Source organism: Cygnus olor, chromosome 7, assembly GCF_009769625.2.
Source record: "Cygnus olor isolate bCygOlo1 chromosome 7, bCygOlo1.pri.v2, whole genome shotgun sequence".
NCBI classification, from domain to species: domain Eukaryota; kingdom Metazoa; phylum Chordata; class Aves; order Anseriformes; family Anatidae; genus Cygnus; species Cygnus olor.
Genome location: NC_049175.1, coordinates 15,256,880 through 15,280,557, shown reverse-complemented (window position 1 = coordinate 15,280,557; position 23,678 = coordinate 15,256,880). Strand labels below are relative to the sequence as shown.

At 39.4% G+C, this 23,678-nt stretch overlaps 1 protein-coding gene across 12 annotated transcripts in view; it reads right to left on the bottom strand.

Moving 5' to 3' along the window:
- Window positions 1-23,678, bottom strand: part of PCDH15 (protocadherin related 15) — a 738,374-nt gene that overhangs the window by 138,194 nt on the left and 576,502 nt on the right. For all 12 annotated transcript variants that reach the window (XM_040563492.1, XM_040563503.1, XM_040563491.1 and 9 more), the window contains 2 exons: window positions 19,234-19,324; window positions 3,803-3,931 (listed from right to left, as the gene is read on the bottom strand). In XM_040563492.1, coding sequence (XP_040419426.1) covers window positions 3,803-3,931; window positions 19,234-19,324 — 220 coding nt within the window. The remainder of the gene's footprint in view (window positions 1-3,802; window positions 3,932-19,233; window positions 19,325-23,678) is intronic.

Sequence of the window (23,678 nt, the reverse complement as noted above, 5' to 3'; positions counted from 1 at the left end):
ATATTGCCTCCAGCACGTAATGAGCCTTCCCCTCTACCACCAGAAATCTTTTCGTTGCCTTTGTTCCGTCTCCCCTGGGGAAACAAATTCCCAAGTATTACCTAAGTCCTTATGGGAATCCCTTTTCAAGTCCAACTTTTCCACTTAAAACAAAACAGAGCACAGAATGCACAGAATTCTATCGTCTGCAGCAGGAATCATATATGGGAGCATTCGACTTAATCATTTTGTGTCCTAAATCACTTACATACTTACCTGTATCATGGGAGAGAGGACAAAAGGAGGGTATATATGTCATACATTACTTTTTTTTTCTTTTTAGAAGAACAGCTGAGCAGATAAGAGACAAAATTTTGCAGTCTTGGGAGAGGATAGAGAGAAAGTCTAATACAAAAAATCCAGAATTGGAAAAAGGAATTACAACAGCTTTTCACACGTTATACAGACTATTTCTAACATTTTAATAATACATGCTGAATAAATTTGTTACACTTTTACCTTTCTCGTAATTGACATCATAGAATATATCCCCAAATTTACCTGCATTATGGTCATGTCAACTGGCAATTAAAGTAACAGTAGCTACTGCTAATAATCAGTCTGGAAAAAAAAAAAAAAAAAAAAAAAAAAACCACTTCTGGGAATCTTCTAAGAAGAAAATAATGGATTTTACTAGAAAATATGTTCTGGATCACACTGCTCCCTGATCCCCTGCAGCTTCTGCACTGCCCAACACTGCAGTCCACTAAACTGGTCCTTACCTTGCTAATACAATTACGAAGATACTACGCTACTTGGTAAAGCCAAGGTAAGCAACTTCCACTGGTCTCCCAGCATCCACAGAGCCAGCGATCCCATCCCAAAGTTACCAGTTCGTCACGTATGATTTGCCCATCCATAATCCATCCTGGCTGTTCCCATTCACCTTCTTATTGTCCACTTGCTTGGAAATGGCTTCCAGCAGGCTCTGCTATCTTCCTAGAGACCCATGCCAGGCTCACCAGCTTGGAGTTACCTGAATCCTCCTTCCTGTCATCCCCAAAGATGAGTGTGATGTTTGCTTTTTCCCAGTTGTAAGGAACCACACTCCTGGGCACCTTTTAAAGATGACAAATAAACACTCCTGCAGCAATACCAGTTAACATGAGCACCTTTGGATGCATCTCATCCGCTCCCATTATGTCTGACTTACTTTCCTACACAGCCCGCAACTTCATCTTTGTCTAGGATGAAGGTAATCCTTTCCTCCTCCAGACTGACTCTGGCCTCAGGTAGCCGAGAGTCCCCATAGCTTACCAGTAAAAAAGCCTGAGGCACCAAAGTTGTGGAGCACCTTTTCCGTAAGTCTCACCACTAGGTCCTCTGCCTCAATGAGCAGTGGTGCCCACACCTTTAATCTTAAGCCAAAAATATCTTGCTGTGGTTTTCCTCATGTAAAATGGGAAGTACACATTCAAAAGGGAAAGAGACCCCACAAAACCTATTTATTTTTTATTTAATCTGTATCAGTGCTTACTATGGTGGATTTCAGCTGTTTGAAATGAATATAGTAGAGGAGATTCTGAAAAGAAGGCTTGCCAGTCAGCAGCTTAATTCTTAGCATTGAAACACAAGAGGTAGTAAGTACTACCTTCTTTTACCAAACTATTTTCATTTAAAATAGGCCTTTATATTTTAACTACATTACAGCTTCTGTACAAAACACATTCCCATAGAAACCTCTCCCACACCTACTGTGGTTCTAATGTCCTATGAAGGACAACAACAGTAACAAAAGCTGCTTTGTTGTTTAAAGAAGACTCTCCCTAAACAACACAGCTGCGTCTAAAGGCTAATCATCCTCACTTCAGTAATTTCACTGAGTCCAGAAAATAATTCCAAATGCCCAAATTGCTCCATTCTATACTATTTGCATGAATATGAAACATTAGAATCTACATCCCATCTGTATCTGCAGCACAAAGAGAAAACTTTTTCCATCCAGAGGCTGACAATTAGGACTGGTGATAAACATGAGAATAAATGATATAGCGAGTTTCTTTCATTCCACAAGAAGGAATAAGCTATCAAAAGGTTTCATTAAATATTTTCATTTCAACACAACTTAGAAATTATGCTAATTTATTAGAGAGAGGTTCTGTTGCAATGGCATATTTTCTTTTATAATTCCATCTAAACTAAAAATAAAGCCGATACAGTGTTTTTAAAGATTATTGCACCTTGAGGGCGCCAAGAAAAACAGAACATGGATTTTAAAGATATTTGGTACTGATTTAAAACATTGAGTCCATATGTTTTAGGATAAATGATAAATGACTACATAAGACGAACAATGACAAAAATAGATTTACGGAAACAGATTTAAGCGCAGGGATCTTAATTTCTACACATGCAAGAATTCAAAACAGTCTTTGACAGGACTGATATTTCAGTTCAGCATAACAAAAGTAGGAAATCTCTAGTGCTCATCAGTGTTGAGGAAAGTTGCTTCTCTTTAAAATTACACGTGAGCTTGGACAACTTCACCGCAGTACCTACTTTAATGGTACCAGGTCACACAGCAAGCAGAGCATAGACATGCAGAACCTCCTCAGTGTAAGTACAAGTGAGACTGTATTGAAGGAGCCTAAAACCATAACATATAACTTGAATGAAATCAAACTTCATGAGTAAGTAACAAAAGCAGAAGGAAAGGCAAGCCCATCCCAAAGAAGCAATTTTTCAACATATAAATACCAGGAAACAAGTGAAGTCAAGTTCACTCAAAAAAGAATACAAAATTAACAAGCAGCATGATACATGAGAAACACTTGTGGATACCTTACTGAATAATATAAATTTGGAAAGAAACGTGGTTATTATGGTTATATGCCTTTGCCCCTTTCAATTCTACCCGAAATGTCTTCTCCTGTCTGACGGTATTGTTAAGACAGCAGTTAAGGTATTCTTAAGACAGCTCCTGTTTTCTAATAACACAGTTGCTACTGGGAAGAAAGGCAGATGGTTGTGCCAAAATCCCTGAAAAACCTTGCTTCCAAATTCATCTTGTGCTTACAGCTCACATTAATCCAGCCTTTATGCTAACCCCTCACTGAGGGAAATATGAAACACTTGACATTCAACTACAAGTTCAAAACACCAATTCATACTTTCTTTCACCTGCCATTAGGAAAAACTGACTCTGCCAAAAAGATGATGCATGTTTCATGTGACTGAATCTGCAATGGGTAGTCCAGAAGACCTACACATGCTGTAAAAATTTACACAGCTTCAAATCACCTAAATTAACAATACCCAAAAGCATAATCTATTTTTACAACACCTAATGAATTATTACGGTCAACGCATTAACTATTTTCCTCTTTGATACTATAGAAATTTTCTACGTAGGACAATCTTCCATACATACACATAATTTATTCAGTATATTATAGAAATGTTGTAAAAAAAATCAGTAACAGTATAAAAATGTGGCGACAATATTGTAACACTGTAAATCTGTTATAAGCAAGCTTTTACAGTGGTGTGCATCTACAAAACCAGTCTTCTGATTAGCTTTTTTAAATGAAAAAGCCTTTTTGACCTATTAAGCATGAAGATGAACATTAATTCTGATTTTTAAAGCCCAGGAAATTACTTCAACTTTTAACATAAATATGTCTGACAATAGAGGGTTTGTGTTTAAACTTCAGACATTTTGATGCAAGTTTGTCTAAGGTACAACTATTTTAGTCTCTTTCCTAATAGTCTGGACAGATTAGGTAATAAAGTAAACAATTTAACTCTGCAGTTAATAACTTACCCTTACTTGACCAACAAAAGCATTGGCTTCCTCTTCCTGTACAGACAGGTTTTTAGGTAGAAACATATCAAAAATTGGTCCATTGTCATTTACATCCGTCACCACTATATTAACAGTAGCAGTTGAAGTCTGCAGAGAAAGACAAAATTATGAATAATTACCTTTACTTTACAATTTCACAGATGACAACTGACTAGCAACTTTACTGCTATGTATTAGATCTATCCAGTACAGAAACACAAGTAAACAGATAATCTTTTTTTTTGGCATGTTTTTGTGAAACAGGAAGCGTTATTCCCTTGAAGAGTTTATTTTTTGCCTTATAAGAAAAGGAAGAAAAACAGGCTAGAGACTGACTACTGTATTAGAGATGCATAAAATACATCAGATGTGTTTTGTCTAAAGTTATATTTTAAGGGTTTCAGGATCTTTAATTCTGGGGTGGGGAAGCTAAAAATATCAAAATTTGCCAGGACCTTGGAAAGAAATTAGTTATTTTACTAATCAATGCATACTACTGTGATGATTAGCTTAGATGAGTAGTCAGCCTCTTAGTTGGCACAGTCATGCTACCACAGCTCCGTGGTGAGTTCATCTGACCGTAGCTCACAGATCTCTATCATCCTTCATCCACATCAGGCTGACATGCTGTAAAGCATTAGCACATCAGCTATAATACAAAGAGAGGTGCCTAACGAAAACAGTGTAATTAACTACATTTTAAACTCATACATTTAAACAAAATGTGTCTGTGCTTCCTACTGAAATTTCCTATGCAACTTCAAGAAATTGGAGTGTGAAACACTTTGTTGGCAGATCTTCACAGCCTGAGTTAGATCCCTTTTCAGCAGTCCTATATAGTATTCGGTCACAAAACAACAGTATTTTAAATCAATTCAGGAGCTGCTAAAACCTTTGCTACCAGAGATGTTTTTACTCCACATATTCAGATCTAGCATATCAGCAAGTTATCATTATGAACTGTAGTTTCAGTTTATCACCAATTTTGGCTGTAATAGTAATTAAGGTAAAAACTAACACTACCTACCTCATGCAGTTGGTTATTTTGGAATACAGCTAAGCATCAAAGTCTCTTTCTTCTCTGTTTCTCAACTTTAAATGTTTTGCATTGAGGCAAAATACCTCAGTTTGAGCTTCATGAATTTAAACATTGTGGCAACAACAAAACCAAGACTTTGCTTTATACTCTATAAATACCAAAGAGTTGCAGCTAATAATACACATTTTTGTGACCTGTGACAGAGGCTGTAAAGAGAAGGAATGAACAGCCCTCGTCATCCACCAGGGAAAAGAGAAGCACTATGGCGCAAAAAACACGGTAAAGAAATTGAAATTATACACCAGGAAAACCTTTCACTGCAAGAACAGAGAAACGCTGGCACAAGCAGTGCAGGGAGGCTCCGTCCCCAGGAGCAGGACACATCTGTCACGCCCAGCAGCAGTGATGGCTGATGCCGTGGAGGAGCACTGACGGGCAGGCTAACCTGGTGTTGGAACCCCGCGTTGTTAGTCTGACAGGGCTTCTTCCAGTGCTTTATTCAGTTCACATACAAACAGAATCATTGTATTCGACAAATGCAGCCTGGTAGGCAAGTATAAGGGAGACAGATGATGGAAACACAGGCATGAAGCCTAACACTGATGCCATACTACTGTGGATTGCTAGTGATGGTTTCCCGGACTGTTATGTACTGTTCCCCCAGTGACAGTAATATTTGTAACAATGTCTATGCTGCAGCCACTGCTACTGTGAATTGCAGTGTAAAATCACGCAGAGGAGATTAAATCAGCTTTCCTGTGCTGTACGTAGATACCTACTGATACTGAGCTACCCTCACACCAAGCTACATCGGATGAAATGTGTATGGCATTACTGCTCAGGTAACTTCACGGTGCAGACCTAACTGCTGAGAAGTACCCTCCTTGAGGCACAAGGCTAACCAACCTGTTAAAAACCTCACAGGTTCCATATTCTTAAAGAAAACCCTTAACTGCCCTGCCCCCTTAAAAAGCAAACACAACCACAACAAAAGCCCAAACATAAGTCTAGAAACACTCCTCTCTGGATCTTTTCAATGTAGGTGCAGGCAGAGGAAAACACACCTCTGAGAAAAGGAGATGTGATTTTGTTTGAAAGAACATATCTGTTGGCTGTCCAAGGAATTGAGTTGCTATCATTTCTTCTATCCACTGGGCTGCATCAAAATATGAATAAAATACAATCTAGAAAAACTTACTCCTAATTGTTTTGGAAGTATTTTGTTCCCCTCTCCAAACTTCTACCCTAAATCTGAATATACTGTTTAATTTCATATCCTCATATTGAGGCTTGTTCCATCTGGAACCTCATGGTTTCAGAGCAAGAGGGGCAGAACCATTTTTTCATCATTACCTGCATTCTTTTTGTTGTGGCAGGCAAAAGGCAATACAAGAATGCCTACTGCTCCCCAATCTGAAATAAAGATGCCCTTTCATTTAGGTTTGCCACTGACAATACAAGCTGCATTCCGTTTTCCTAATCCAATAATCAGAAATGGGTGTTGAATGAACTTGCAATGAAACTAAATATATTTTGAATATGGCATAGTTTCAGATAGCTGCTTAGGAGAGAGAGCCCATTCATAAACCCGAATTGCTAAGACTGATGCTACCATTTTAACATTCTTTCCAGGAACCCTGACAGCTATAGAGCTCACGGCCATCTCTGGAGTCTATCTTTTCTGAGACATCTTCTGGTGCAGTACCTCCTTCATGCAGACCTACACCTTCACTAGTCCCTACAAGTAAATGTCCATAATATATACATAATATCATTATTTTTATAAAGGGCCAGGCTCCTAGTATTTGCCACAGAGGAAAAGCATGCAGATTAGCACTTGCGAAGGACAACTCCTGTACTCAAACCTACTCACTGTCTTAATAGTACCTGGTCATGCTTTCATTGCTGTGTTGCCAAGTCAATCTGATAACTTACTCTCTGCAGGAGTGATCCTGTAACAAGTCAAACTCCTTCACCTTCCAAATCCTCAGATTTGGCAAGCAGCCCAGTCACTGGTATTGGAGTCAGCTGTCTCTCTTCCATGGCAATACACGTGGCTGTTGTCTGCAAAAAGGCCTTTGTACTTCACTGAGGTGCTACCTGTGTGAGCAGGCTTCCTTACCAATCCTGGCTACTGGCACAGCAAAGAGCAGAGCCCAAACAAACACAGGTGGTACGAATAGTAACCATGCACAATGCAGCTCTTCCGGAGAGAGCTTCTCTATAGTTTCTTGCACAGAGGCAAATGCAGAAAACAGACCTGTTCCACAATAAGCATCATCTAATAACAACTTAATACTCAAATAGTAACTAACAGAGAATATTCTGAAATAGCAAAAGATACATTCAGGCTGGCTTCTTATATCTGTTTGCATTCAGTTATTTGTTAATTGTTGCTGAAACGGCCATTCCTATATTCAGTGTATATAAGGAAAATGTACTTCACCATTCATGCATCATTGTCAACACAAAACACACTCCTGAACATTTGCTCTGATGATGTGGAACGTGCATTGAACATAAATCAATCTTCCTAAGCTAACTTCATTCTACAGAATAGAGGGTAATAAAAACTCTTAGATTTAATAAACTGAGAGAACTATGGCATGGAAAACATTGGCTTAATAAAGTACTTCTCATTTTGAAAAAGATTTCTTTTCCATTGAAGAGAATTTTAATGGGCTGTATCTGATAATCTGTGGTATGTTTACTCCTGACAACGCTGAATCAACCCACAGCAGCTCTCAGAACAGCTGCCAGAACACGGTTTTGCATCTGATAACTTCTGAATCAAGTGCTGAAAGCAAAATTATTGCTGCTATTTACTTACAGGTCTAACTTCTGCACATAAGTGCATGTCAATGGATGTGTGGAGGCTCACATTTATTTCAGATAGATAAACACAGCAACATGTTATGGGGAACTCTTACGAACACTTCTCCCGAAGGACAGTGTTTTTCTAAATCCAAGTTACTCTCTGCTCTAGAAGCATGCTATTATTAATAATATGATCCTGTTGTATTACTTTATATCTTGAACAAAAAAAGGGACTTTTCTTCCCTTCAAGTATTCTTGAAACCCAGTCATAGCATTATCAGAAACGTAGAGCTTACTGAAATGCTGGTATAAATCTAGAAGGGGTCATTTGAGTAAGAGCCAAAGGAGACTCGGATTTCCCCTAGGAGAAGGTAGAGAAATAGGAAGGCTAAGCTCTGCTTAACACAACCTTGATTTTAAGATCTTCTTTGACATCTTTATCAAGGACCAAGATGAGGTGATGATGCACAATCTGAAGTTTGCAGGTGACACCACACTGAGGGAGTGGCAATACAGAAAACAGTCAAATTGCAAGGAGAGGTTCAGACTGGATATAAGGCATACCTTTACCCCATGAGGACAAAAATGACATCTTTTCAGTGTGATAAAGCAAGTGTTTTCTATATGGTATTGCAAGAGCAAAAGCAACTGCTTTGCTCTTGTTTGTCTTCACAGTGTAGACAGGCACTATTTGTCTTTGCAATGTAGACAGCATTCCCTAAATAAGACCACAGAGGATCTCATTTTTGATGCCTTTATATTATTTGACAGAGTTTACCTGAGAAATGCAAAACCAACTACCACCCTTCATATGCAGAAGTCAGGCTGAAGGGTTTCTTGAGTTATTCTATAATATATAGTTATTCTGCAATGTAGAATATGGCATTTTATTGGAGAAGAGAGGAGATTCCAGGTCAGACTAAACCCCCAGGCAAGAAAGGAGTGTAACGATTAAAGAGTACTTGCTTAGCTTAGTTTTACAAGAAAAATGGAAAGTTTGCAGCATTTTGTAAGAAGGGAGAGAAGTAGACAGTAGAGGAGATGTGAAATTGTTCCCAATGTTTCTGTTATCCAAGGATTTAGTATTTTTCAAATTGTTTACAACTCTTTTACTTATCTTAAGAATCCTACCTTACCTGCTTGCCAATGCTGCCATAGAAGACAGCACTCCACCTATTACTGAGCATCAAAGTTAAACTCAAAAAAGCAGTATCATTGCAAAGCAGTAATATTTTATTGAAATATCAACTGGTAAAATTATTTTATCATATTTTCTGTTCATCCTACGCTTTCAAGAGTATTTGTAGTAAAAAGACCATTTCAAACATATTCACATTTTTCTGTTAGTCACAATTTAGCTAATTATCAAACGTGGATCAATTCAGTGGCAGGATCGCCAAGAGAATTATTCATAACAAGCTCTGGGTTAGCAGCAGCAATGCCTCTGTGTTCTCTTCTTTTACTTCATTAACAACAAACTTGGAACTGAGAAAGAATATGGGGAACACTCCAAGAGTTTTGTTGCTATTTTATCCTAATTATGGAAACATGCCTTATCCCTCTGATGGAATAAGCCAACCTTTTACATGAAGCAGTAGTCGGTTGGCTACCTTTATTTCTTTAAGATGTGTAGAGCAGCAGTTCTGCCATTACCATCAGGAACTGCAATAATCAAAGATAAAAAAAATAATAAAAATCAACAGTTCTGTATCCACATTAGATGGCTCCAAAGTTTTGCTTAAGCTCACTGCAAGCTACAGCTTCAGACTGACATGCTGTTCAGCCATTATTACACAAGTTGAAAAAATCATAGTGCCTTATTCAGAACTGCAGCGTGGAGCAGCACGGATAACATCATGATCATCTGTCCTGTGTATAATATAAAAAGTTAACACCACCACTGAAATCACATTGACTAAATAATTATTGCTTTAAAGTTATGTTTTTTCAGGGCTAGCCCTAACCTCTTCTCAGTCTGTCACTGGAACCAAAAATAATAAACCAAGTACACTGCGGGTCACATCCTTCTCGACAGCAGCCAAGGTAACCACTTGGCACATCAGCCAATGCGGGAAGACACCAGGGTACTGAATACATGCTTTGGGGATAAGGAGCATGGTGCAGAGAGGATAAAAGTAAACACGCTGAGAAAGGGTTACTGTACTTTGTATGGAGCTCAGTTGCCTGCATCGTTACAGAAGCCTTTCATTTCTTATCACCATTTTCAACTGCAGGTGGCCGTGGCTGCCTGAGATCGCTCTCAGTGCCATGTAAACTGTGCTTCGTTTTCTATGCAAGTAGTGTAACTTCTGCCAAGGCAGCCTAGTGCAGACAGAGACGGGGATGCTTTTGTCACAAGTCATCACATCAAAATCTTAAGGCGGTAACGAAGAGCACCAGCAGCTATGAGAGCAATGTATACCTTTGAGTATCAAAGAAGCAAAATTTGTATTGAGAGAAAGACAAGTTCCAATCGGGTGCCCATTTACTTTTGCAAAGCCAACTTTCTTGTCTTGCTAGTGGGAAAAAAGGACAGCTGTACTGCACATCTCAGAGCCTCAACATGTAAGAAAAACATTAATTTCTCTTCATTCACCAGTTCTTATACTTCAAAAGTGCAGCAACATATTTGGAACCTACATCCCAGCTCCCATAACCTACATGTGGCAGAGTAAACTTAAGGCAATGCTTGGAATTACCATCAGCAATGAAGACTTTTACTTGCAAAGCTTGGGAAAAATTAATAGATGATGTAAATATATTTGAAAAAATCAGTTGCAGCTAGAATCTTTTAATTCTCCCTCACACCACATTGCTCATTACACTCTTTGTAATGAAAGCAAATAGTAATCAAATTTCTTATGGAATTAGGAAAAGCTGCAGTGTTTTCCAGAGGACCTTAAAAGAAACAGTAAGACAGGAGCCTCTCAAGAAACAGAGTTGTTTTGCTAAGCTCTTCAGATATGCTTAATTGCAACTTCAAGTCTTTAAACAAACTTGAGTGGTTCCCCAAAGTAATGACAAAAAGACCTAATTCACAATTGGTTTTGTAGATCGGCTGAATGAGGTCTCCTCATGCATGTACCAAGTTAATACAGTTAAGGACAAATAAAAACCTGCTTTGACTGTTTTTAAAACTGGCCTTTTCTAAAAAAAATATTTGTCAAGTGTGGTTTGGAAAGCAATTTTGAAGTTAGTACTAGAAATTCATGCATGGCAAAAAGCAGTACAGCTTCACACCAGGCAGCTCCTATTTATTATTGAAGTGAACTGTGTTTACTTCTGTTTTGTAATAAGCCTAAGTCAAACTAAAGACCATCAGCTGCAATTTATAGCTTTCTTAGGGCCAATAAAATAGTTCTTACATTGCTTAGCAAAGAATTATATATAAGTGTAACATTTACATAGCCTCCACAAATATTTTATGTCCTAAGTACACCAGGCCCCGATAAATGTTACGGATGATAAATCTGAAGGAAATTTCACTTGTGACTTAGTGTATGCTGCCATTTAAATGGAGATTGGAAATTGATGAGAGCATTCTTTGCCTTGGAGAGGAAACATTCTCAGCTTTGATGTCAAGCAAGTTTATTAATTTAGACAAACTCTAAGACAAATACTATCATCTCTAGATATAAGTAGTTTGCAAATAATAAGATCTGAGGCAAAGCCCAGGGCCTTATTTGATCAAAAAAAGAAACTGTAAATAATGATTCTGATTTACGTATCAGGTCTTATCTATATTAAATTCAAGAGAACTGCACTTAAATTATGATATTCAAAATAATAGCCATTCCCTACATGGCAGGAGAAACAGCTGCTCAGATCTTAAGTTACTGGGAGCAATAAGAACCATAATAAAATATACAAGAAATGTTTAATAACAGGCAAATTGCTATGGCATCCACGTTCAGTGCTCCACAAGAGTGGCAGCCTGAAGAATGACACTGCTAATAGGACTCCAATAATTATTGGTAATGGAGGATGACAATGGAGTGCCAATGACGAAAAATTGATGGGTAGGTAGGAAAGGCCAACCACTGACAATGGAGTTAGAGCTCCAGCACTCTGTGCCTTACTGTGGAACAGGAAGAGCACTGACCTGCTGTCCAAGCAGCTGAAAAGCATCTCGATATCACAGGAATGAAATACTTCTGTGCCTATGAGATGAAACAGCAGTGGCTGGTAGCTTATATCACAAGCTATATATGCACAGGGTAAATGACCCAAATTTAGAGTGTGTGCTGCATCCACAGCACCCAAGATAGTTAGAGGTTAATATACAGATTAGGCTACATTTGTTGTGCAGGCCGGCAGGGACAAAGCTGTGGAAAACGTGGGCCACACCTTAACTAAAAGTGCAGGATTCAGCGTCTTGATCACAAAAGTGTAAAGCTACAGCACCTCTATCAATACCTTTAGATCATAAAACCAAACCTGACAACTTCTAAACAGGGGAGAAACATGAGGTGTTGTAGCCTTCAGCTGCAATTCTCCCAGCTTCCTTGCACAAGTTATTTATTTACTTAAAAGCAGACTTCACTGTTGCTGAAACTTGGTGCAGAACTGTTTCTCACCTTAAAAGAAAGAAAGTCATATTTGAAGACAGAATTACAATCAGTACAAAATCTTTGATGGAAAACTGTCAATCTACTTCATGAGGGTTATTTAAATCACCCCTTCCCTGTCAGCATTTGAAATGAAAACCTTTATGGGGAATATAATCCACACAATGCAAGGAGAGAAGCTGTACAAACACTGGAAGTTTGGGCATCTCCTAAAGCTTGCTCAAAGACAGCTGTTACATCATAAAAACAAGCTGATGGTCAGGGAGAAACCTTCTCTCCTAGAAGAGGAAATCTGGCCAGGCAAATTCTTCATTTGTAAACTCAAAATTACAGATCAGAAAAAAAATAAGGCTGCCTGATATGAAGCACATAACTTGTCAGGAAAATAGTAACAGGCAGTGTTTTTTTTAGTTACAATATATATTGTTAATATTAAAGCCATTTGAAGGGGAGTTCTTTAGGGGAGGAGATACAGAATTATCTGTTTATTGTTCCTTTTCATGTATTTAAGAAGTATTCATTCCCACTGCTCCAAAAGATCAAAATAAATGTGCTACATCAAGGTAATACTAAAGTTCCACAATACGAATGGATTCCATTGATTTTTTTATTTTTTTGCAATCACGCTTTACTGATTACAGAAATGTCAGTTTAGTAGAAACCTTTTTAAATACAAGCCTTTGTGCATATAAAATCTCTTCAGTGAGTATTTACTGTAAGAGCTGTGCATCCTTTATTCTTAACAGGTAACGGAACTGATATGAAGCGGATACAGCTAATACTTACAGCAGTAACAGAAAATTTACTGTAATTAACTCTCAGTATGCTATTCAAGTAGTAACACTGCCTAAATTACCTTCATCTAGTGCTACCTGTTGGTTCCAAGCAATGTAATTATTTCAAGCGTCAGGGGAGATGGATGCTCTAAATTATTAGTGATCTTCTCAGATGACTGAAATACCCAAGTATAACCTCCATGATGAAACACACACTGCACTGAAATAAGGCTACTTATGTTTCACTCTGTGACTGAAAGCCCACTTGAAATGTCTGCTCTGATCCAGAAGGAGAAGTAGCGAGGAGGAACATCGCTTGGTGTCTGCACCATCCACACCAACGCACCGCGGGGTCCTGGCAGAGCACAGCTCTGCCTACGATCTAGGGCACAACAGCTTTTATTCCGTTTTCAGTTACAGCCTGTGGTAATGATTTAGCTACATCACGATCTGAACAAACACTAGTTTTCAACGGCTGGTCCTCCTGAGGGCATTGCTGTGGCCAAGAGACTTACTGTGACCATGAACGTCTGACCATGAACACCACCAACCTCGCGCATGCTGCAGCCAGCGGTATGTTTGCCAAGTAGCTCAAATCTAAGTCCCTCTGATTTAAGCTCCTGTACTGACTACAGCTCAAACACACATATATCTTAGCTGGTGCTTTTGTCTCCTCACAAAACATGGCCCCAAAACAGTTTTGTCAACAGCGCTAAAATGATTCCAAATTTTTTGTGAACCATTCACTGCAGAGGAAATGGGCACAGGCTGAGAGTAACAGGCAAAACCTTGGCTTTCAGAGAAACACCCCCAGAGCACGGCCGCCTCTCCTCTTTGCCACCCAGCGCAGCAATGCCTGTTACCTGAACAGCACCACCCGGACAGAGAAGCTTCTCCTAGGCTTCCAAAATGCTTCCGTGACCTGGGGGTTAAGACACACTCTGGGAAAAGAGGGTAAGTGAGGATGCGTCTTCTGTGGCCTACTGGAGAATCTCAACCCTGACCAGTATTTCCTGGGTATCACAGAGCAAGTGTGACACTGGACAGATGTTGATTTGTTGCTAAAAAGGAAGGCTAGGGGTGCCTGGGAGGCTGGGAACACCCTCTGGATGGCTGACAGTTTTTAATACCTGATTAATTTTAATACCTGATTTTTAATACCAGCTCCTAACTGGCTTTGTGAACTAGCCTCTGAGCTGTCCTGTTTTGCCAGCATTTGGGCAGTTAAAATCAAGCAAGAAGGGGTTTCTGAAGTGCTGGGTAAATATTTTCATGACTGGACATTTGTATTTGGGGGTTTGAGTTCTGCTTAAATCTCACAATGGACAGTTAAACAATACAGCAGAGCTTCCTGTATTATATATAAATGATCTAACATATACACACTTGTGCAAGCCAAAAATAAATAGCACAGAAGACTTTTTCTTTCTCCAAACACAAGTCATTCATACATTTTATTTCTAGCTTCTCCCTCTGAAATGTGAAGACATGAATTCTTGCCTTGAAACCCATCCAAAAACACCACAGTTTGCAAAAATGATTTTAGCTTGACATTTTTTTCATTCACCTGTCATTCTTCTACCCTTCAACAACTATGCCTCATTGCTAAGGAAAATAAAAATATTTTCCTGACTACTCAACTAATGCATACTTAATTGTTTGTTGCACTGTATTGTTAACAGCGACAGCTAGTGGGTTGTGTTATTACAAGGTCAGAGAAAAACCACAATTAACGTTAATGCTCTAGGTCGTAAGTCAGAGCAACAATAACTTAGGAAGCATAGCTGAGCATTTTAAACACTCGAGAGCATTATAAGGCATGCAAAAGTGATGCAATGGTGTCAGCCAGGCCACGCACTGCTAAATGGAAAGTCATATTGCTTTGTGAAGGCATAAGTAGGCCTGCATTAATTCTGATGGAATAAGCAGTCCCCAAAGTCCAAAGGTGTTAACATGATTGTCAGAACACAACATTAAGCAGCTAAATAAACCTTGAGGCTCAGAATACAGAAACCTCACTACTCAGTGTCATAATAACATAGTTATAAGTCTCTTAGACCCTTTATTAATGAGACAGAAAAGAAGTGAGGGGAGAAAAAAATCACAAAATGTTAAGGTGTGTGGAGCACAGAATTTTCATGTGAATAACTGCATTTAACAGACTTCACAATGATGATGGGAAGAGCTCGCTTGGCACAGAGAACATGGGGTAGAAAAAGGAGGGCTGATACCATACTGCATACTAGTTCAATACCACATGCGGTTTTACACTGCAGACATAAGCTGGCAGGGCACACAGAGCTGGCCTGGCTTGGTTGAAGCTGCAGGGGGAAGAGTTTGAGCCCTGCAAGATCAGGAATCCAATAATCCGCGGGGTTAAAAAGCCAGAAAGCCAGAGGTTGGTACACTGTGGTGACAGGAATGGCTGCATGCTGTGACATGGAAAGGCACCTGGAGAAATTGTTGGTCCTCGAGCGAGTGGTGCTGGGGCTGCTGTACCCCAAGGACAGTTTGTGATCCTCGGTGGGAAGTGTCCTGCTGCCCCCACGTGCTGCCCTCCAAACTATCAGAGACACCAGAAGCAGGAAAAAAAAAAAAGATCCATCTCCAAGGAGAAACCATGGTTTCTGATATAAACTAGTTAAAAAGAAAAGGTCTCCATGACATTTCACTGACATTGAAATCCATGGCCTTAGCAAGAACAGTTTGCCATGATACCAGCTAGCAAATTTAAATGAATCCTGACCCAGGAGGAACCTTTCTAGCAGTAGAGTACATCCAAAAGAGCTGGAAATCAAAAAACTGTGCAAAGATGCAAGGAAACCTTGCAATTTAGTCAAAACGCTATTGTCTTGCATAGAAAAACATTCAGATTTAATTGGCTGAGTTGTCCTGTTTCATCTATTTGTTAAACAAGGTGAGGGATTTTTACTGCCTCATTTGTGATAATGACCTGGCAAAAGCAAACCCAGCCAAATCCTTACCCTTCTGTTTTGTGTACTGTCACCAGAATATTTGTATGCAGGAGAATTTACGTCAGCTTGCCACGTGAGCCATGCTGCATGACAATTTTTAGAACAGATGTGCATCACCACCAGCAGAAAGAGTATCATAACAAAGGAAATGGGTACAGCTAGGTGAGAGAAAGTCTTGAAGATCCCAAACCAAGCAGCAGAAAAGGAAACACACACAAGCTAGACAGTGTGACCACGTTACACTGTGAGAACACATTAACAGACATGTGCAGATATGAACTAGTTAAAAAAACATGAGGAAGGAAATCGGATAGAGAGATCTTTTTCAGTGTTATTATTGTAACAACAACATAACTATCCATCAAGAATATTCAGTACCAAAGAGCCAAGTGAGCTGCTGTGTTTTGCTCATCCTTCTGCTTGTCAGGTGGACCTGTTGTACTAGTTCAGAACTTCTACCGCTTACTGAGAAATGATGAGCTTTATCCTGTGCTGATAAACCATTAATACATTTCTCTGGGTTCTAATTATTGATTTCCTTGGGGGACTTCTCTTGGTATTTTCTCTAAAATAGAAAAAAAGCACTAAAAAAATATTGAAATTTCCATATTGTTACAACTGCTTTTCAGAATGCTACTGTTCGTATTCCCACACCCATAGGAGCTCTAGCCCTGCCTTCACTGGACTAGACGATGCATGAATAATAAAAGGAGAGTTCATTCCTTGAACGCCATGGCCACTACTCACTTCAGTCTCACCAGGCTTAAGTAGCAATGACTTTGCTGCAACACATAGCCAACCCCGCATCAGCACAGTTCAGAGAGAACAGTAATAAAGCCTTCCAGTTCATTTTACAGAATCTTGTAACCAGTTGGGGTTGGAAGGGACCTCAAAGACCATCTGGTTCCAGCCCCCAGCCATGGGCAGGGATACCACCCACTAGATCAGGTTTCCCAGGGCCTCATTCAGCCTGGTCCTGAACACTTCCAGGGATGGGGCCTCCACAGCTTCTCTGGGCAGCCTGTTCAGTGCCTCATCTCCCTGAGTGAAGAATTTCCTCCTGACCTCTAATCTAAATCTCCCTCTATCAGCTTAGACCCTTCACCTTGTCCTGTCATTATCTGCCTAAGCAAAAAGTTGCTCTCCATCTTTTTTATGAGCCTAATCTTTTTTTTATATATTTCTGGTGGTTTTACATGGTGAGCCTCAAAAGCCGTATCTCGCCTACATACACCTATTTATGTTAAGCAGCAAGCCATGATTAACTGCAGTTCTGTTAAAAATACCAACTTTTCTTTTCTGAGTGTTAAGACAGGTCAGATGTCCAGTTAAGTTCCAAGACAGAGGTAATTAATCTCTAGATGAAAGGAGAAGGAAAATATTTTTCAGTAGCCTTTCTATGCCCTAGATAGTATGTTCAGCAGTGTAGCACAGTGAAAAACCAAAAAGCAAATCTTTTATTTAAATACTCAGATTTCACAACTGGAAGTCTGAGTTGAAAGCAAGTGATCTCACAGCTATGAATAATGGAGAATAGTCAGAAGTAATAAAAATACAAATATTAAGACTAAATTACTGAAGAGAGCTGTAGCCAGATTTTAATGGAAAAAGGGCAGGTTCTGTTACAGTAATCCACAGTGCCACGGAATGTTGTAAAGGATCTAAAACTTTACAAATACTTAGAGGAAAAAAATCTGAATAAATATTGAGCAAGAAGGCAAGTGCCTTCTTGCTGAAGAAGCTAAAATGGGGAGAAAAAGCATACACAGACATCATGCACAATATTTTCCTTCTGCAGCAGCAAAGACTGGGTTGAGTAAGGGTCCAAAACACAAAGCTTTCCTGATATGTCCTTAAAACTGCCGTTCTTAAAGCTGAAACTGGCTTCTGAAGTAGCCCAGTAATGTGGATATCTTATTTTACATCTGTCCTTACAAAGAGTAATTTAAGGTCAGATAATTAGAAACTTCTCCTCCATTTATGCTATTATGCCGTGGCATGGGAGTCCAGAGCATGAATGGGTGCACTCCCATTTATCTTGCACACCCTAACTACAGTACATTCCCTCTGTTGGGACTGCTGCAGGCTTTTTAGAAAATGCGATTTCCATTGCCTCTGGCTTGTTTGTTTGATTTTAATATGGAACTGAAATCACAATTTATTGTGCTAGTAACTGTGAGCAACTGTGTATCATTTGACTGTGGCAGGTCACTAAGTGCATGATCAGTGCCAAAAATAGAGAGACAGTAGGTGAACTTCAAAATAAAGAAGTTCTGTGGATTTTGTGTTGTTTTTAAAGAGAATTAACACAGCCATTTTTCCCAGATTTTCCAGAAAGCTTAAAAAATCTGAAGCTGGTGTAGTGGGTTTTCATGCAGGTTTTGGTAGCAGGGGGCCATAGGGGTGGTTCTGGAGAAGAATCTAGAAGCTGCCCCATGTTTGGTAAGGGCCCCCACTGCTGACCAGAGCTGAGACAATAAGTGTTGTTTTGCGCCTCTGTGAGAGCATATTTAAGACAGGGAAAAAAACCGCTGTGCCACACAGCAGCTGGGAGAGTGAGAGGATGTGGAGGAACAGCCCTTGCAGGCGCCAAGGTCGGAGAAGAAGGAGGGGGAGAGGTGCTCCAGGCGCTGGAACAGAAGTCCCCTGCGGCCTGTGGGAGGACCATGGTGAAGCAGGCTGTCCCCCTACCGTATCCTCCAACTCTTGAGCCCTTTTCATCGTATTTTCTCCCCGTTCCTCTTTGAGTGAGGGGGAGTGAGAGAGCGGTTGTGGTGGAGCTCAGCCGCCCACCCGAGTAAAAACCACCACAGCTGGGCAGTGCTTTCATTTGTAAATTCTGAAAAAACCGGTCATGCAGATAAAGTACAAATCTACCGGATAGCTGCCCACATAACTCATCTTCAGAAAGGGTAGGAAGGAAGACTGGATATTTAATAGCAAGTAGAAGAACACAGTAAGGGGATGTACATATCTGAATAGCACTAAACTTTGACTGCAGTGGTTCTTGTTACAGATTAACAAAATGCAGAAGTAGCAGCCAAATCATTTTCTTCAGGACCAACGGACTAACATACACAGCAGTTTGCTACACAACCCTCTAGATAAAGGAAAATTGTTGCAGATTAGATATATATTTGCTCAAGATCCATAAAAAGATATACATTGGACCATTTCAAAGTACCCAGCTACATGTCGTAACAGCCCATTTTCTTAAACTTCAGAGGAAACTCACCCCATCTGGTCTGCCATCCGAGGCTGTAACAATCAGATATAGCATCAGTGCTTTCTCTGTCAACGGCTTTCCTAAGGCTAGCAGTCCAGAACTAGTGATTAAAACAAAACACGAAATGTTATCACATCAGGTTTAAAATTCCATGTAGCATTTTTTGTTCCACTACTTTGCATTACACGAATATTTCCCTTTTGAGCAAGTTACTAAGCTTTTAGGCTTTGTTATTACTGAAAGCATGTTTTCTATAGGTACGAACTAATAAAAATGATAAGCCAGTTTCTAATACTTTCCACTTCAGTACACGTATAATTCAGGATTAAAATAACAACTCAGTGCTATACAGGATTATACAAAAAGACAGTCCTACACGGACTCTCATTGGTTAGAAAGCTGCCTGTGCTATAATAAATGAGAGAGAGAGAATCACAAGCAGTCTATTATCACAGAGGAGTCCTGATGGCCCCGGTAGGATTACAGCACTAAACTTTGGGAATACGACGTGGATGGTCTTCAGTACGAACCTCCTTAGAGTTTTACAGGGAAATACTCCTTACTTGCACGTTTGCATTACTGCAGTAAAAGTGCTATAATGAGCTAGTGGCCTTCAGTACAAGCACAGATACACTATGTTCCATAATACTAATAATAAAAAATTAACATAGACATTAATGTTGTAGAGAACCAACATGTAACAAATGTAACCAACAAATAACCATGATATTGTGACAATTGATGTTCTATAAGAAGAGAAAGTGAATGAAAAGCTATTTGGAAGCCATGTGCACAAAGAATAAAATAAACAGAATGAATTAAAGTACTGTTTTGTTAGTGTTGCAAATTCCTGCAAATTCAGACAAATAAAACAACTTGGATTTCATCTCTAGGATTCTCTGATTTCCTCATGCAGAAGTCTGAAAGCCACCTGGAGGTGTGCTGTAGCAAGACATGAACAAGATTGTTGTGTTGTGGACACATAATGATGCTAGGGAACATTAGAACCGTATTGCCTGAGTAGATAGGCCTGCAAGCTAACCTCAGCTCAACTTAACTGGCACAACTGATCCTTCTGTGACCAGAGCTCAATGCTTGTCATGCCTAGTTTTGGGCCTCACCAGAACGTTGCCAATTGGGTGAACTGACATCTCTGTTGCTACCCAATTCACAGTCTGTTTGACAAATATGTACCAACACCAGGGATCCAGGATGGTATTTGTCCCTTGTGTTGCAGGGATAAGTAGCTTCTCCCATGGAACTCCAGCAAACGTGTCATGGCAGCACGACACATTTGCAGAACAGTGTAACGTGGTTTTGCTGTGCCAAACCACAGGGGCTGAGATGTTGGTATGCAGTGACTTTCCCTCATTATTAATGTGTGTACCAGACGCAAGCATTTGTTGGCCTTAAGTGCATTTTTACTGGTTGAGTTTGGTTAATGTTCATAAACCTAACAATCAAAGCAGATACTTACTCAAAAAAAAGTTTTATTAACCAACAAAATAAAGCCAAACCCAACCCAAACAGAAAAGATGAAGGTAACCTATAACCTATGAATGAAAAAGATTAAGATAACCTATGTTGGTTTTTTTCCATTTTAGACCATAAATTTCTGCAAAGTTTCTGCTGTGACTTCTTACTCTCAGAGAAGACTTCAACTGGTTCCACACCAACTTTTTCCAACATTGTTTTCAGCAAAGACAGATACCAGCACTTACAGACAAGCTGTTATTGCAAGCATTTTTTTTTTTTTCTTCAAATAAGTACTGCAGGAACAGGGGAAACAGTCAGTGGGAGCAGAACCATTCCCCAGGGTTAACAGGTTGGCAGGTAAAACACTATCCAAGCCCAGGAATCAAACAAAAGAAAATTCAGGGGATGCTACACTGGATCCCACTCATTGCTATACAATTGTTATGTAGCTTCCTCAAAAAAAAAAAATATCCAACTTAATTGTACCTAAATTACGTTCTGAAGGTTGGCGGAAGCCAACTGGAAACATGAATATTGTGTGTAATCTTGTAACCTAGTACATATGAAGCTGCCACTGCCTGTCCCAAGCCAAGCACATTGTGCCAAGCAGCAGCAGCAGAGGCCTCAGGACCTGCCATGCTTCTTTGCATGCCCTTGCCTTGGCCTGCCTGAGGTTGGTTTTCGCTTTAAACGCAATTAACTTACAAAAAGGGAACTGCTACCGATGTCATTAGCTTTTGCTTCATTTTTTACAGCTGTGTGGTGAAACGCCTATTTTGTGGAGATGGAACTACCTAGGGAGTGGTACAGGCACGGCCTCTGGAGCAGTACAAGCACAGGCGCTGGACAACATGAGCAGCCCTGGGCTACAAACAGCTCACCTGTGGCCAACTACTGATGAACAACCTCAGGAGTTGCACAAAATCAGTGAAGGGTCACAATTGGAAGAAAAAAAAAAAAAGGACAAAGAGAACAATAAACAAATATCCAAATACGTAAAACACGCCTCATATGCTAAGTTCAGATGTAAGCCAGACTTCCTAACAGAGGGAGGAAAAAAAGAAGTGCAGTATAGAGCATGTTAACAAACATAAAATTACCCCAAAACGAGTCCTAGAGAAAGGAGGAAAAAACCACCGGGATCATCCATCTTCTTCCCTCCCAGGGCAGGCCTTCAGATGCTGAACACTCAGCACAGGCCTTGCTCCAGAAGGAAACTATTGCCCTGAGGACCCAGAGGGGCAGTGGCAGGGTACACGTAACACCAGAGAAACGGACGGATTCTAGAAAAAGTCTGCATATGCATTTATGTATGTTTTTATATATAATTATAGGAATATATGTATGTATGTAGCTATAATCATCAAACTCATATAATGTACATATACATGTGTATTATATATCTGCTATATATGGTTTAAAATTACATTTAATATATTTCATATTTATATATGTACATATTATACATAGTATTATATGCAATCTTAGCTTGCTTGCCTTAGCATCAATAATAATTGGGCTACTAGGTAATTGCTTGATTAGACTATGAAGACCTTAATTAGAGTAACAGTAATTCTTGGCTTTGCATTCACAGAGTGCTCCTCTACACATAGGTAATGAGTGGTAACAAACTGATGGGATTTCCAGCAATCTATCCTTTAATTTCTCTGTGACAAATTAGTAACACCACATATCTCATCTGTTTCCATAGCTAATGTAGTGTTTTCCTGCTAGGGTAATTTCAGCTGGGCTTAATTAATTATTGTTATATCACTAAATACCATTAAGTTTTAACCTAAACTTTTCATCATTTATAAAAGAGCCAGAGTTGTAGTAGTAGTGACGCTACTAAGGGAATTGTTAACTTCCTTTGTGGGCCATAGACATTGAATGTATTATTAACGCTACACCTATCTCTGTGTTTTAACAATCCTCTTATTTCCAAGTGTTACGCAAACCCATTAGCTATCATAAACAATCTATCACATTTCAGCATTTCATCAAAAACACTGTCATAAAATATGAACAGAAGAAATTTTTAGGAAAGTAACAGTGAATAAACATGAATCACTAATATGGTAAAATAATAATTTACAGAAAATCAAAGGTGAACCAAGATAAAATATTGACAGCAAATACTGCTTACTAACACACCTGTAACTAAGGTCAATTTATATATTCATACAACTCCCGTGTGGTATCAAAGATTTGGATGACTTGCATTCATTAATATCCCAGCTTTATATTACCATTTCCTCTGTACGGAACATAAGGCACCGAATTACAACAGATTGTACTAACGTTGCACTACCAAAGAAAAAAAAGAACTAAGCCATCTCACATTCCTCCAACTGAGTTCTAGATAAAAGAGATCTAGTAAATAGATGCAAACCTGTCAATATTCACTAGCCATGCTGCCAGTTAGGGAACTATACAGCAATTAACTGAAATGTTAATGACGCAAAAAAATAATCCAGATGAGAAAAAAAGAAGAGGAGATAGCTATGTTCATGGTCTCCGCTTTGGCCTTGAAGTATCTAAAAATGCATCACATTTATGTAAAATGAATTCCTGCAGGAATCACAGTAACTATGCTTTGTTTAATGGTAATCCTACTTTAATATCCCATCCAGATATTTCAGCGTCTAGAAAAAAACATGTGAATGGCTGAAGAAAGCTTTGAACAAACATTTGCAGGAAAAGACATGCAAGGATAACAGAAAGGAGAAAACACTTCAAAGAGCTCTCTCTTTTTTTAATCAAGAAGCAACAGATTAAAAGATGAACAAACCGATGACTGAGTTTGTGCCGAAACCCTTAATGTGCTCTGATGCTCAGACACGTATGGGGGGTGTATGAGGCTGGAGGCTTGAGGGGGTCAGGCCTCAGGGCCTGACATATGCAACACTGTCCATGGACACACAGAAATGTGCTGTGTCTGCAGCCTTCAGAGAGTGCATCGGTGTCTTATTGCTGCT